General features: G+C 34.9%; 1 protein-coding gene across 1 annotated transcript; it reads right to left on the reverse strand.

Moving 5' to 3' along the window:
- Positions 1 to 312: 312 nt before the first annotated feature.
- Positions 313 to 13,734, reverse strand: LOC111063739. Its single transcript, XM_039422628.1, has 5 exons — positions 13,366 to 13,734; positions 12,647 to 12,848; positions 9,010 to 9,181; positions 6,432 to 6,571; positions 313 to 608 (listed from the first exon to the last, which is right to left on the reverse strand). The coding sequence occupies exons 1-5, from the start codon at positions 13,524 to 13,526 to the stop codon at positions 480 to 482; spliced, it is 804 nt and encodes a 267-aa protein (XP_039278562.1). The 5' UTR covers positions 13,527 to 13,734; the 3' UTR covers positions 313 to 479.
- Between the last annotated feature and the right edge of the window lie 374 nt (positions 13,735 to 14,108).

Consider the following 14,108-nt stretch of genomic DNA (forward strand, 5'->3'; position numbering starts at 1 on the left):
GTCGGCTATCGGCCAGACAGAGAGCCACAGAGCAGTTTGGAAGGCGGTCGGGACAGTTCTTATCCAAATTTGCAAAGAAATTTAAGCGTGCTAATAAAAAATATTATTCACATCAATCATAATTGATTTTGGGGAGTCTCAGACTCTTACATTCCCCTTCAGCTCAAGAAAACTCAGTTTTCTTCTTAGTCTTTTGAATAAAAATGTGCTTTTAAAGATAAGCGGTAAGCTTTAGGCTAGGCACACACCAGTTAGTCAAGAAAAGACAAGACACGTTTAGTCACAATACTTCACATAGTTGCTTCTGAATACATGTCTAATTGCAATGACTAATCGGTGTGTGTTGCTTCATAAGCAACTATGTGAAGTATTGTGACTAATTGTGACTAGTCTTGTCTTGACTAACGGTGTGTGCCCACCCTTAGAGTTCCTAGACTCCCCTTTTAGTTATAGGTAGCTTCGCCACTGGATTATTTCCATTATTTCCTTTGATATTGCCTTACCTTATTCATGATGGTCTCCTGATTGAGGCCCAGGACATTCATTTGCATAACAGGTAGAGTTTCTTCACATACGTCTGCACCACTCTCAGTTTCTCGAATTTTTTCCTGGAATTGAATATTTTGAATTGAATAATTTGTATTCAGCCAATTCTCACTATCATCAATCGTAAATTATTATTACAGTGTAAATGTCTAATTTATGGTCCGAAATGTGGTTATCAAATTAATCCTATATACTATTGAACGAGCAACTTCTGTTTATTGACCGAGCGAAGTGAGGTCTAAGATTCAAGTCGACGGTTTGGCATTTCTCTTGATGTTTAAATGTTTGAATGTTGCGCATTTACGGCGAAACGCGGTAATAGATTTTCATTAAATTTGAGAGGTATGTTCCTTTTTTATTTGCGCGTCGACGTATATACAAGGTTTTTGGAAATTTTGCATTTCAAGGATAATATAGAAGGAAAAAGGAGCCTCCTCCATAAGCCAATATTAGAGTAAAAATCAGACAATAGAATTATTCATCACTAGCCGTCAGGCTCGCTTCGCTCGCCATATCCGTCTAGCCAGGACCCCCGACTGGATCGTCCAGGAATGAGATCAGCAGGCTCGCTTTACTCGCCTGCATTTTTAATTTGAGCATTTTTATCATATGTTAGGACAATCCAGTCGGGGGTCCAGACTAAACGGATATGGCGAGCGAAGCGAGCCTGACGGCTAGTAATATAATATTCCCAGGATTGAAGTAGCAGTGCCCAATCAATTTTTCCGCGCATTTTTCCGCGAGTGAGTGAGTCAGTCAGTCAGTGAGTGAGTGCTATTTCGCGTTTATATATATATAGATACCGGGAAATTTTGAATCACAGCTATCAATATAGAAGGCAGTGGGAAAAGAGAATTGGCAACCATGCAGTCCTATTATGGCCACTAAATGCATTTAAATCTAAAACTTGGTGCCAACCTAACAAAGTCAACTCAACTTAATGCCAACCTGACAAAATTATTAATTTAGTTGCCAGTTAACAACTGTTTCGAAGAGGTACTCTCTCTAGATTATAGTTCTATATTTCCCATATGGTATGGACATTTTTCAATATAATTAAGAGAATAAGAAGAAGAAATACATGCTAGAAGACGAACTTTAAACCCTTAAAAACACCCTTAGAGTAAAATATTGCCAAAAGATTTCTTAGTGCGCCTCTAAAGGGCCAACTGAACATACCTACCAAATTTGACGTTTTTGGTCCGGTAGATTTTTAGTTCTTCGAGTGAGTGAGTGAGTGAGTGAGTGAGTGAGTGAGTCAGTCAGTCAGTGAGTGAGTGCTATTTCGCGTTTATATATATATAGATACCGGGAAATTTTGAATCACAGCTATCCAATATAGAAGGCAGTGGGAAAAGAGAATTGGCAACCATGCAGTCCTATTATGGCCACTGACCATAGAGAAAAGATTACATAAGTAGATATCTCATGGTATAGGACGTTTATGTTCCAAATTTCTATGTTAACTAGAGCTATAGTCAAATGTGACGCTGGTAATCTCTCTTACTGTGCCGTTCTTACAATCTCACTTGGTCCAAACAGTAATAATAGACAGTAGTTGACATTAATCGGCTCGAGTTGACAAAAATCTGCTTGAAATTTAGATCTTAAACGACCTTCATCGTCTGTTGATGATGGAAGTGAGTGAGCGAGTTCATGTGTGTGGGAATGTGTGAAAATTATGACTCAGCTGTTGAGCTTTTGTAATCATTCAATCAGGTACTTAGTGCCGGTTGCAAAAAAGGCGGGTTATTTTCAATCCTGATTGATTCCAGTCGATCCATTTTTTTGAAATGGTCTTCTCTCATTTGGTTCACGTGAAGTTAATCAGGAATAAAATTCAACCGGCTTTTGTGTAACTGGGCCTTTGTGAGGAAAATTTTTGCATTCCTCTGGGAATTAATCTCAATTTACTGTGATTAGATAGAACATTTCTGTATGAATGTTATTATAATTTCTTCTTTCGTAATAAATTTTTTATGCTTTCGTACTCCAGAGCGAAGCTCGGTCATCGATATTTGAGATTTAAGAAGCAAGGTCAATTATTGAATAAAGGTAGCAATTTTAAATGTTCCAAGTAATTTTCGAGCAAATGCTAGAATTCAAGTCAGCTGTATAAACTTATTTGTGTAGCTAGAACCAATGACTAAAATTTAAATTAAAAGTCAATTTAGTTTAAAGGTCAATTCAAAGTTTTAAAAGTAAATTTTAGTTGCTAGTCATTAGTTTGCAGTTTTTATTCAATCGACCCAATGTGTCTACTCACAGAACTGCAGAGCTTTCGAGGTCAGGTACAAACTAGGAATAGATTAAGGCAGGGATCTCCAACCTTTTTTATTCAAGGGCCACATTGTTAATTCTTGGAAGGCTTAGAAGGCCAATAACAAGGATGTACGTGGAATCAGACTTGTGGGGACACACACGACGGGGGATTTGGGGGGTGTAAAATTATTATATTTTCATTAAAATAATATGAGGAGTTTCCAGTAGGTTTAATTGAAACACAGGAAGAAACAAACCAATTCATTTCATTTCAATACAAAGTCCAATTTATTGAGTGTAAAAAGGTCATAAGAAAACTTGACAATGCATGAATTTAGCAAGTTAAACAAAATGATAACTTTTTTAATAGTGATAAGACAACTTGACAATACACGAATTCAGAGAAAGTTACCAAGCTAAAAAAGAATACTTATTTTTAGTGAGAAGATTGCATTTCTTTTCCTCTCAGAATGTCCGCCCATTTAGGATAAAACTTTGTGGTTCCGATCATTAAAATTGTTTTCAAATGTTCATCTGACAAGGAAGATTTGTATTTGAATTTAAAAAACTTCATTTTTGAAAATGTCTGCTTACACTTGTAGGTAGATCCAAGAAGAGAAAACATAGCTTGAGCATGGTTTTTTATGTTTTTAGAGTATTTTTCTGGGAGAGACATGTACAGTCCGTGCAGACCATAAGCTAATATCTCGCAATGGTTGATCGCTGCTTGTTTACAGCTTATTTTACACTTATTAAGGAATGGAGTGGCTAGTAAGAAAAGAGTACTGAGCTCACAGTTGTTGTCAAAAATGTGTATAGATATATATTTTAAAAAATCTGTAGCAATAACTCTCGGCGGGCCGGACAAAATCTCTCCGCGGGCCCGGATGTGGCCCGCGGGCCGTAGGTTGGAGAGCCCTGGATTAAGGAGTCATCATCATATAGTCAGCACTTGATTAACATTGCTTTGCTCTCCTTGTCTGTCATTAGACAAAGCAGACAACTTTTTTAGCTTCTTGTCTAATAGTTTGCGGACCATGTAGGAACATAATGAACAAATCTAAATTATGAGAGTTTATTATTCAATCATTAAATAATATATTTTCTTGACAAATCTATAACAATAATGTTTTATTTACTCGAGAGCTATATCTATAAAAAGGCTAAGTAGAGCTTACAGAATATTTAATCTCAACTAGTAGTTCTGTGAACAGTAGACCTCACGCAGTATTCTCATCCACAAGTACCTGATTGAAACTATAGACCTTATATGGAAATACAGCGATAGACTGGCTTCTCCACACATCTGTGTAATCACTTGTCAGCTGATTTATGAGAATAATTCTATAGTCTGATTTTTACTCTAATATTGGCGTATGAAGGAGGCTCCTTTTTCTTTTATATTATCCTTGAAATGCAAAATTTCCAAAAACCTTGTATATACGTCGACGCGCAATTAAAAAAGGAATATACCTGTCAAATTCATGAAAATCATTACCGCGTTTCGCCGTAAATGCGCAACATAAAAACATTCAAACATTTAAACAGAGAAATGCCAAATCGTCGACTTGAATCTTAGACCTCACTTCGCTCGGTCAATTATGAGGGCCAAGAAAATATATTTTCTTGACAAACAAGAGCTATATCTATAAAAGGCTAAGTAGAACTTACAGAATATTTCATCTCAATTATGAGAACCAAGAAATATATTTTCTTGACAAACAATATACCGGGTGATTACAAATGAAATAGACAACTTCAATAGCCTGTACAAAATTAAACTGGTGTATTTCAACATAGTAAGTGATATAGGTTTGTAGGGAATTTCTTAAAGTTTATGTTGGTAGAACTGTTGCTGGCTATTGTTGGCTGCTCCGTGTTACAACAGCCAGTTTAGTTTAGCAATATGGCTGCTACTCAAGTGGAGAAAGCTTATTGTGTTCTTGAATTAGCCAAAACAAACTCTGTTACTGTTGTGCAGCGTCATTTCAGAACAAAATACGGTAAACCACCACAAAGGCAATCAATTTATGACTGGTATGAACGTTTTGAAAGCAGTGGATGTGTGTGTAAGAAGAAGAGTACTGGAAGACCTTCTGTTACAGAAGAAAAAATGATAGTGTTCGTGATGTTTTTGTACGAAGTCCAGGAAAATCGACTAGATCAGCGAGTGTAGAATTGCAAATTCCTCAACCTACTGTGTGGAAAATTCTGCGGAAACGTTTGAAAATGACACCTTATAAATTGCAGTTAGTACAAAGTTAAATGACAATGATAAAGTTGTACGTAAAAATTTTTGTCAAGAGATGCAACATTGTCTTGAAAATGACGACACATTGTTTAATCGCCTAATTTTCAGTGATGAATGCACTTTTCACATTAGTGGAAAATTTAACAGACATAATGTACGAGTATGGGGAACAGAAAACCAAGAGGGACTGTACAGCATATACGCGATTCTCCTAAAGTGAACGTGTTTTGGCTTTATCTTGTGAGAAGGTTTACGGGCCTTCTTCTTCCAAGAACCATCAGTAACCGGAAGAATTTATCTGGACATGTTAACCGAATGGTTAATGCCTCAACTCCATGAAGATAGTTGTAACTTCATTTTTGTACAAGATGGAGCTCTGCCTCACTGGTACTCAGACGTCAGAGGGTATGTGGATGAACATCATCCTAGACGATGGATCGGCCGTGCAAGTGAGGAAAACGTTGTATTTCAGCCGTGGCCACCTCGTAGTCCGGACCTAACGCCCTGCGACTTTTTCTTGTGGGGCTATGTAAAAGACAGAGTTTTCGTATTACCGCTTCCTGTTGATATCGATGATCTTAAACAACGAATCACAATGCTCTTGCTACAGTTAACCGTGAGATGCTTAGTCGTGTGTGGTCAGAATTTGACTACCGTGTTGATATCTGTCGTGTTGCAAATGGTGCACACATTGAACATCTGTAAATTTTCAATAAAAACTTCAAGAATTCTTCTATGTAATCATGTAAGTAATGATCTAAACTTTTAAATAATAAATTCTCTACAAGCTATTCAAACTGTCTATTTCATTTGTAATCACCCGGTATTATATTTGAGATAGAAATTATCATTATTAACAATACTCAACCTACAATATCAGATCAGATACACCGCGGTAACTCAACAGCTTTCTGCTACAGAAGGCTGTGGGAACAGAGAAGTGGCAACATTGCGTTCCTATCATATCGACTGACTTTATAACGTGAATCTCTATAGTTTATCGAATTACTTTTTACTGTTTCTATAGGAGGCTTAATACTGTTTTCTACTACCTTTTATGTTATGTCTATTCGTATTATAGATAGGTCCCGGCTGAAGTATGACAGTCGTAAGGTCCATTGACGGCTTAAATTATAAATTCAGGCGAGGTAGAACCTTCCCGCAAGGGTTTCCCCACCAACAAAAACCATAACAATTTACTTTTTACTGTTATTGACACTGTTCCAAATATACCTGTATGAATGGAGTTTTTTTTTCAATTCAACATAATTCAAAGATGAAAAGAATTTTTGGACTGTAGTCTTTGTCCTTCAGTTGATTGTAAATGATAAATAAATAAATAATTTTATAATCGTTCACCGAAAAATCTTACCTTTAAATGATCAGGAATAGATTTTTCCAGAACTTTTTGCGATTTCCAGTCATTGCCTAATGGAGTCGGTTCAAAGTCTTCTCCGAAATCAGCTTTTTTAAGCAAATTTTCCACTGCTATGAACTTCAAGTACTTGCAGTCTGTAATGAAAATTCAACATCATTGCAATAAAATGGGAAGATATCATTTTCATTTATATCAATTTCTGTAGTTCTGAAACTAAGTAGGCTTGTATATTGCACAACTTGAGAACAATAAATCGTTTATTAATCAATAGAATTTATTTATTTACATAAATACATACATGGAGACAACAGGTTAAACCCTTATATGTCTCCTTGAAACATTACAACATTCTTCATTCAAAAAATTAGATTTAAAATAAACATCAAGCTGAGAATAAAACAAGAGTAAAATAAAATAAGAACAAAATAAATTATATAACAAAAAAAAGCATCTTAACAAGAGAAATATGTGTTTTTTATTAAAAAAAAAAATCCTATCTTATAGCTAGGATTCCCATCTATCCTGAATCTATCTTATCCTATCTATTGCCAAAACTACTTTCCAAGATAAAATATGGGAGGCGGGAAAATATGCACTTAAAATATCTTACATGGGTACAAACCATGCAATACAGAAATAACAAAGAATCATGTGGGCACTGAGAAGAAAAAAAGAGTCATAAAAAAGAGAGAAAGAAAAATGTCATACGGAAACCTGGCTACAAATATCTATCCTAAATTAAGCCCTTCAGAGTGCTGCGGAATCTGCCACGAGAGATCCCAAAGACGTCTAGGCGCCCAGAAAAGAGATTGAAAAGAGATTGAATTATTACAATGATCTATAGCAATAGATATCATAATCTGAAAGAGGAAAAGTAAGCATAGCTTAATAGTATATTTCGCACCTAGGGCCGAAAATGAGACTTTTCCGGCTCGAAATCGGTTTTCAAGTCCGAGGCCGTAGGCCGAGGACTAGGAAAGATTGAAAGCCGGAAAAACATTTTTGCCCATGGTGAGAACGTTATTTTTCGCCACACAGAAAAATAAATAATATAAATATGAGAATAATTGTTTATTAGGCACTTCCGAAAGCAAAACAGGAAGGTCATAGCTCTAGCAAATCTGAGATAATCTGAATATCAGGAAATTGTCCAAGTATTTTTATTTTTATTCTGATTTGTCTATAGCTAGCTAAAAGATGTGTTAATTATGTAAGAGGTTGAGTTTATAATTTTTATTCTTCCAAATGACAATAAGATGATATTATTATAAATGTTTTGATTCTTGAATAATAAACACAAATAATGAAAAGTTTTTTGATCAGCTGTTTTAGCACACTTGAAATTTGGCCAATCTGAATGTCAACGTCAACAATGCTTGTTGTCGTTGACTTCGGAAGTTTAGGTTAGAAGTTCTATCCTACTCTGAAAATCGAATTTGAATAGTTTATAATAAAATATATATCTTATCTGTATTTTATTCATCCAAATAAAATGATAGTATCTTATTGCAGAATACTTATTCAATTCTAGAAGCATAAACTGATTCCGTTTCATAAACCATTTTGTAAACACGTTCACATCAAATCAGAATCAGCTGACTTCAATTTTACAGCCCTAGGGCCGTAAAACTTTTACCGGCCTGGTCAGAAAACAATCATTTTCGGCCTCCATATGACGCACGAAAACCAGCTCATTACATCCAAGTGGGGCGAAAAAACTATTCCTCTTTCAAATTTTAATCGAATTGGAATTTAATTCATAGTTATCACCTTATTAAGTCAGTGCATAGAGGAAAGAGATGGCATAAGAAGATATCCCATGGATTAGGTCGATTATGATCTAAATTTCAAGCCGATTTTTGTTAACTCAAGCCGATTAATGTCAACTACTGTCTATTATTACTGTTTTGACCCGGTGAGAGTGTAAGAACGGCACAGTACGAGAGATTACCAGCGTCACATTTGACTATAGCTCTAGTTAACATAGAAATTTGGAACATAAACGTCCTATACCATGAGATATCTACTTATGTAATCTTTTCTCTATGGTCAGTGGCCATAATAGGACTGCATGGTTGCCAATTCTCTTTTCCACTGACTACTATATTGGATAGCTGTGATTCATATCTTCCCGGTATATTTTATAAAATATTAATTAATATTCTTGTTAATAATGATCAATTAAAACTCAAATACATTATATTTTGCATGAAAATATATACTTTTATAAAAATAGTTTGGTATTTGTCCTAGGCTATTTTCACAAAGGTCAATGGAGTAGAGTTGGAAAAGGATAGAGCTGCTATGTCAAATGACAGACAAGGATAGCAAACTAATTCAAATGAGGTTTTAACTTAAAACGTATATCTTACTAAGTAAATCTTAGTACTGGAACTTTTTCAATTTATAGTCAATGCGTGAACACTCCCATAAGAAGCAATGGTTTACTTTTCTACCCTAACGTGAACACTCCCATAAGAAGCAATCGAGTACTTTACAACCCTAACGTAAACACTCCATAAGAACCAATCGTGTACTTTCTTCCCAAATTCATTAATTAGCATTTGCTTACCTTTAACGAATTCGATTTTCGGTATCGATCCCATGAGGCTGAGCTGCGAGAGACTATGGCGCAACTCAGGCGCAATTTCGGCTAGGCGCTTCGTTGTCTCGTTGTCCGCTTCCTCGTTTCCATCAGCGAGCCAATGAACATTGATCTGGTTCAAAGTCGGAGAAATGGCCACCTGTCTCAATAAAACATATTTATTTATTTAAAAAATTTTAACTTCAAACATCAAATTCCATCCATCCATCAAACACGTGAGAGACCCGAGAAAAATATCTATCCTCACCAAGATTCGATCATGTAAACTTTGTAAAGCCTCTGGTTGAAATATATCGAGATATTTTTTCTCTTTTTTTCTACTTTCTTCTCCAATACTACCCTTTTCTTCTCTTCTTCGTCCTTCACTCCTTACTCTTATACCCACTACCTGCCTATTACATGGGAAACCATAGTTGGCTAGGTATTTTTCCTCCTTTCTTTCTTTTCAGCACACCCCACTATGAAGCCTGTTTTTTGTTACAAATTTATTTTTTATTGTTTTTTGATTACTTTTATGTATATGTGATGTGGAAAGCAAATAGGGACCAGTTGTTTCAGAAAATCTAATTTGAGATATCATTTTTCCTCAATAAAGGAGACTATAAAGAACAATTTTAAAAGTTCAGATTCTTATCTATGGTTCAATGAATCAATACAATTGTTTTCCTACTTGTTCTAATTATTGGATGGTGTGAAATTTATGTTTATGTCTCAGCTTATCACTCCCTTTTTCATAGTCACATCTTGTATGGAATCCTCCTGTGGGGACACGCGCCTTATTGCCATGATGTGCTGCTCCTGCAGAAGAAAGCAATCAGGGCCATTACTTTTGTGGACTACAGGGAGCATTGCAGGCCACTCTTCAAGGAACTGAAGATACTCACCATCTACAGCCAATACATCCTGTCCTCCTTGATGTATGTCAGAGACAACCTGCAGCAGCTGTCAACAAGAAATCAGATACACAGCTACAATACACGCCATGCAACTGACCTGGATGTTCCCCGATGTCGGTTGGCTGCTACTCAGAGAGGCTTCCCATCAGCTGCCTTGGGCTTCTACAATGGACTCCCAACTGAAGTAAAAAGTGCATCACGTGCAAGATTCAGCGCTCTCGTCAGGCAAAAGTTGATTGATAGAGCAATTTACTCGTTGGCAGAATTAGCTAATGAGCCTTTATTTTAATGACACAGTCTGTCTGGTAAACCCGGTCAAGGACGACGACAACAAGTATCAAGTAAGTATCAAGTATGTTAACTGTTTTGTTTTTGCTAATTGTGAGTTTCAATCTATTGCAGGTGTTGGTGACTTCTTCCAATGTGGTGCCCATTGTGATCTCAGTTGTGATGACTCTTTTTAGTTGGCACTAGATATTGTTGTGTCGTCAGCAAATTAGAATGCAAGCTGCGTATTATCCTTATTAGTAGATTCCAACTTCCTTTAATAGTTTCACTACCAAATACATTGTGATAATTTTTTTAACTACATTGATTGAAAATGGGAAGCAAGAATATGATTCAAGTTATAAGAAATTCTGGAAGTCTAAAGTGACTCATTCAATACAAACACTAGGTACTATTTGCTAACCAATAGCAAAATAAACCAGACATAGTTTTGAGTTTAATCAACGTATAAACGTGGTAGATGTAATTTATATATTTTGAAGTATGCAGTGTGTGTTTCATCACATATTATCAAAGAGAGAGAAGATAGCATAAGAAGATATTTCATGATATAGTTCGTCTATGTTCCAAATTTCAAGCCGATTACTATCTACTACTGTCTATTATTACTGTTTTGGCCGGGTTATAGTGTAAGAACGGCACAGAAAAAAGACTACCAGCGTCACATTATCACAAAAAAACGACAATAACTATCGGCTTGAGTTAACATTAAAATCTACAAAATAAACGCACTATATCATGAGATGTCTTCCTATGCTATCTTTTCTCTATGATAATATTAAAAAGAACAACCCACCTTTGATAAATGAAGACCTGTACCATGGAGAGTGGAGCTTAGTTCACCAGTGGATAAAATGTCGCTTATATTTCTCATGAGCATTTTATTCAAGACAACGAGTCTTTTTTGAGGCTTTGAAGATCCTGATTGTTTTCCAACAAAATCGAAAAAATTTGTCGTTCCTCCAACATTGGGCATGTCAATGTCCGGGTAGTATCTCCTACGAAATATAAATATGCATTTTTTTTTCATTTTTTCTTTTATCCAATGTACTTGGACCATTGTTAGAATAGAATAGAATAAGTTTTAATGTAACCGCTTCTGAGGTCTTCAGAAGCATTACCTCCGTCACAATGTACAGCAAATGTCACACATACAATACAATAATTGGAAAGATACTATTCTAAAAGAACTACAAAATCATGATATGTCCAAACAAAGAAAGATATTGAAAAAATATATATAAATATTCAAATATAAGATATTCTGGTCTTGAAATATAATGCAGTTACACAAATAAAAACGAACAAACAGAAATGAAAAGTAGCAGTAGTTGATACAGTATTTACTTAATGTAGGTACCTCAACATAATATTAATAATTTTACAAAGTTCTAGCCAGTTCATAGAACTCCTGGAAAGTGTAAACGGGGTTACTGATTAGGAACATCTTCAGCCTCTGCTTGAAAACTAGATTTGGCAAACCTCTAAATTGTTCAGAGAGCATATTAAAAAGCTTCACACCAATGAATAGAAATGTTTTTTGCGTGCTAGAATACTCGTAGCGGCTGGTGATCAAATTATTCCTGCCTCTAGTCTGCTGCTCATGGGATACTCCCTGCTCAACAAAACCATTCAAATTCTCCTTCACATAGGTCAGACACTGAAGAACAAAAATAGAGGGAAATGTCAGTATTTCTAATTCTTTGAAGCTCTCTTTGCATTGAGCGCGTTTTGGCAGACCACAAATAAGCCTGATTGCCTTTCTTTGAATACGAAATAGTTGTGATGACTCTTTTTAGTTGGCACTAGATATTGTTGTGTCGTCAGCAAATTAGAATGCAAGCTGCGTATTATCCTTATTAGTAGATTCCAACTTCCTTTAATAATTTCACTACCAACTACATTGTGATAATTTTTTTAACTACATTGATTGAAAATGTGAAGCAAGAATATGATTCAAGTTATAATAAACTCTGGAAGTCTAAAGTGACTCATTCAATACATACACTAGGTACTATTTGCTAACCAATAGCAAAATAAACCAGACATAGTTTTGAGTTTAATCAACGTATAAACGTGGTAGATGTAATTTATATATTTTGAAGTATGCAGTGTGCGTTTCATCACATATTATCAAAGAGAGAGAAGATAGCATAAGAAGATATTTCTTGATATAGTTCGTCTATGTTCCAAATTTCAAGCCGATTACTATCTACTACTGTCTATTATTACTGTTTTGGCCGGGTTATAGTGTAAGAACGGCACAGAATAAAAGACTACCAGCGTCACATTATCACAAAAAAACGACAATAACTATCGGCTTGAGTTTACATTAAAATCTACAAAATAAACGCACTATATCATGAGATGTCTTCCTGTTCTATCTTTAATCTATGATAATATTAAAAAGAACAACCCACCTTTGATAAATGAAGACCTGTACCATGGAGAGTGGAGCTTAGTTCACCAGTGGATAAAATGTCGCTTATATTTCTCATGAGCATTTTATTCAAGACAACGAGTCTTTTTTGAGGCTTTGAAGATCCTGATTGTTTTCCAACAAAATCGAAAAAATTTGTCGTTCCTCCAACATTGGGCATGTCAATGTCCGGGTAGTATCTCCTACAAAATATAAATATGCAATTTTATTTTCATTTTTTCTTTTATTTAATGTACTTGGACCATTGTTATTATTTACAAAATATATTCAGCTTACTACAACTTTATCAACACAACATTACTAATATTGTAGTCTGTTCTGTAAGTATGTGAAGTCTAATCATAATATAAAACTGCAATAAAGTACTATCTTCTATCTCTACCACAGTAAGCCTACGTTTTTAAAGAAAAGCAAATCAACTAAGACTAAAGGTTACTTAACTTTGACCTTTGAGCACTTTTATGCAATTAATTACGCTCGACGTAAAAATTCAACGTTTAATTATTTATTTCAATTACCTACCTAATAAATATAATATGAATATGTTAATTATCTATGTGTATCCTATTTCTAAGATTGTGGAGTAGAAAGTACCTAAAAATAGTGTAGGGCTATATTGAGAAAAGCATTGCTTTTGCTACCTTGAAGCTTAACAAAACACACTGATATATTGTAATAATGAAATTTATTTCAACTCACTTGCTATTTGGTTTATTTTTTCTGCCAGACATGATCTTGTTCATCATTCTTCCTTCTCGATTTGCATGAAAATTACTATTGTTATACCCTTTGTAATCTACTGTTGAAATACTGAATTTCCGAACAATGAACAAGTTTGATATCCTATTAGAAATATTCATATTGAAGCAGTTTAGATAGCCTAAATTTTGCAGGTGCAAGATAACTATTATGCCAAGTGTAGGCTAAATAATATAGTCAAAATATGAAAGAATGAATGTAAACATTTTAGAAAATAATAACTAATCAGAAATCTAACCTAAAATGATCGGAACTGAAGACAAAGTTAGGTTAGGATTGAGGAAAACTCAGAATACGAAAACTTCATGTCACAGCTGTCTTAATATATAATTGTTGTTTGAATAAAATATTTCCCCAAAAAATAATGAATGTCTTCAACAATCATCTACAACTCTTCATGACCAATAAAATTTTCACTGTCATTATTTTTGAAATATTGCTCATTTAGAATAATGGTTAGAATGTTGGAATACCAGCCCCACTTCAAAGTCAAAGTCGCATAACATGGTAGCCAAAAAATGTCTCCGTCGAAATTCGGAAAATCTGACTTTAAAAATAATCTTTTTTGAGGCTTTGAAGATCCTGATTGTTTTCCAACAAAATCAAAAAAATTTGTCGTTCCTCCAACATTGGGCATGTCAATGTCCGGGTAGTATCTCCTACAAAATATAAATATGCAATTT

The sequence above is a fragment of the Nilaparvata lugens genome, chromosome 3 (genome assembly GCF_014356525.2).
Source record: "Nilaparvata lugens isolate BPH chromosome 3, ASM1435652v1, whole genome shotgun sequence".
Classification (NCBI taxonomy): domain Eukaryota; kingdom Metazoa; phylum Arthropoda; class Insecta; order Hemiptera; family Delphacidae; genus Nilaparvata; species Nilaparvata lugens.

Excerpts from the sequence above, each read along its gene's own strand:
- LOC111063739 (XM_039422628.1), bottom strand. The coding sequence starts at position 13,526 with ATGAATATTTCTAATAGGATATCAAACTTGTTCATTGTTCGGAAATTC. Across the intron at positions 12,849-13,365 it reads AAAAATAAACCAAATAGCAA|GAGATACTACCCGGACATTG; the intron begins GTGAGTTGAAAT and ends TATATTTTGTAG. Across the intron at positions 609-6,431 it reads CTATTCCTGATCATTTAAAG|GAAAAAATTCGAGAAACTGA; the intron begins GTAAGATTTTTC and ends ATTCAATTCCAG.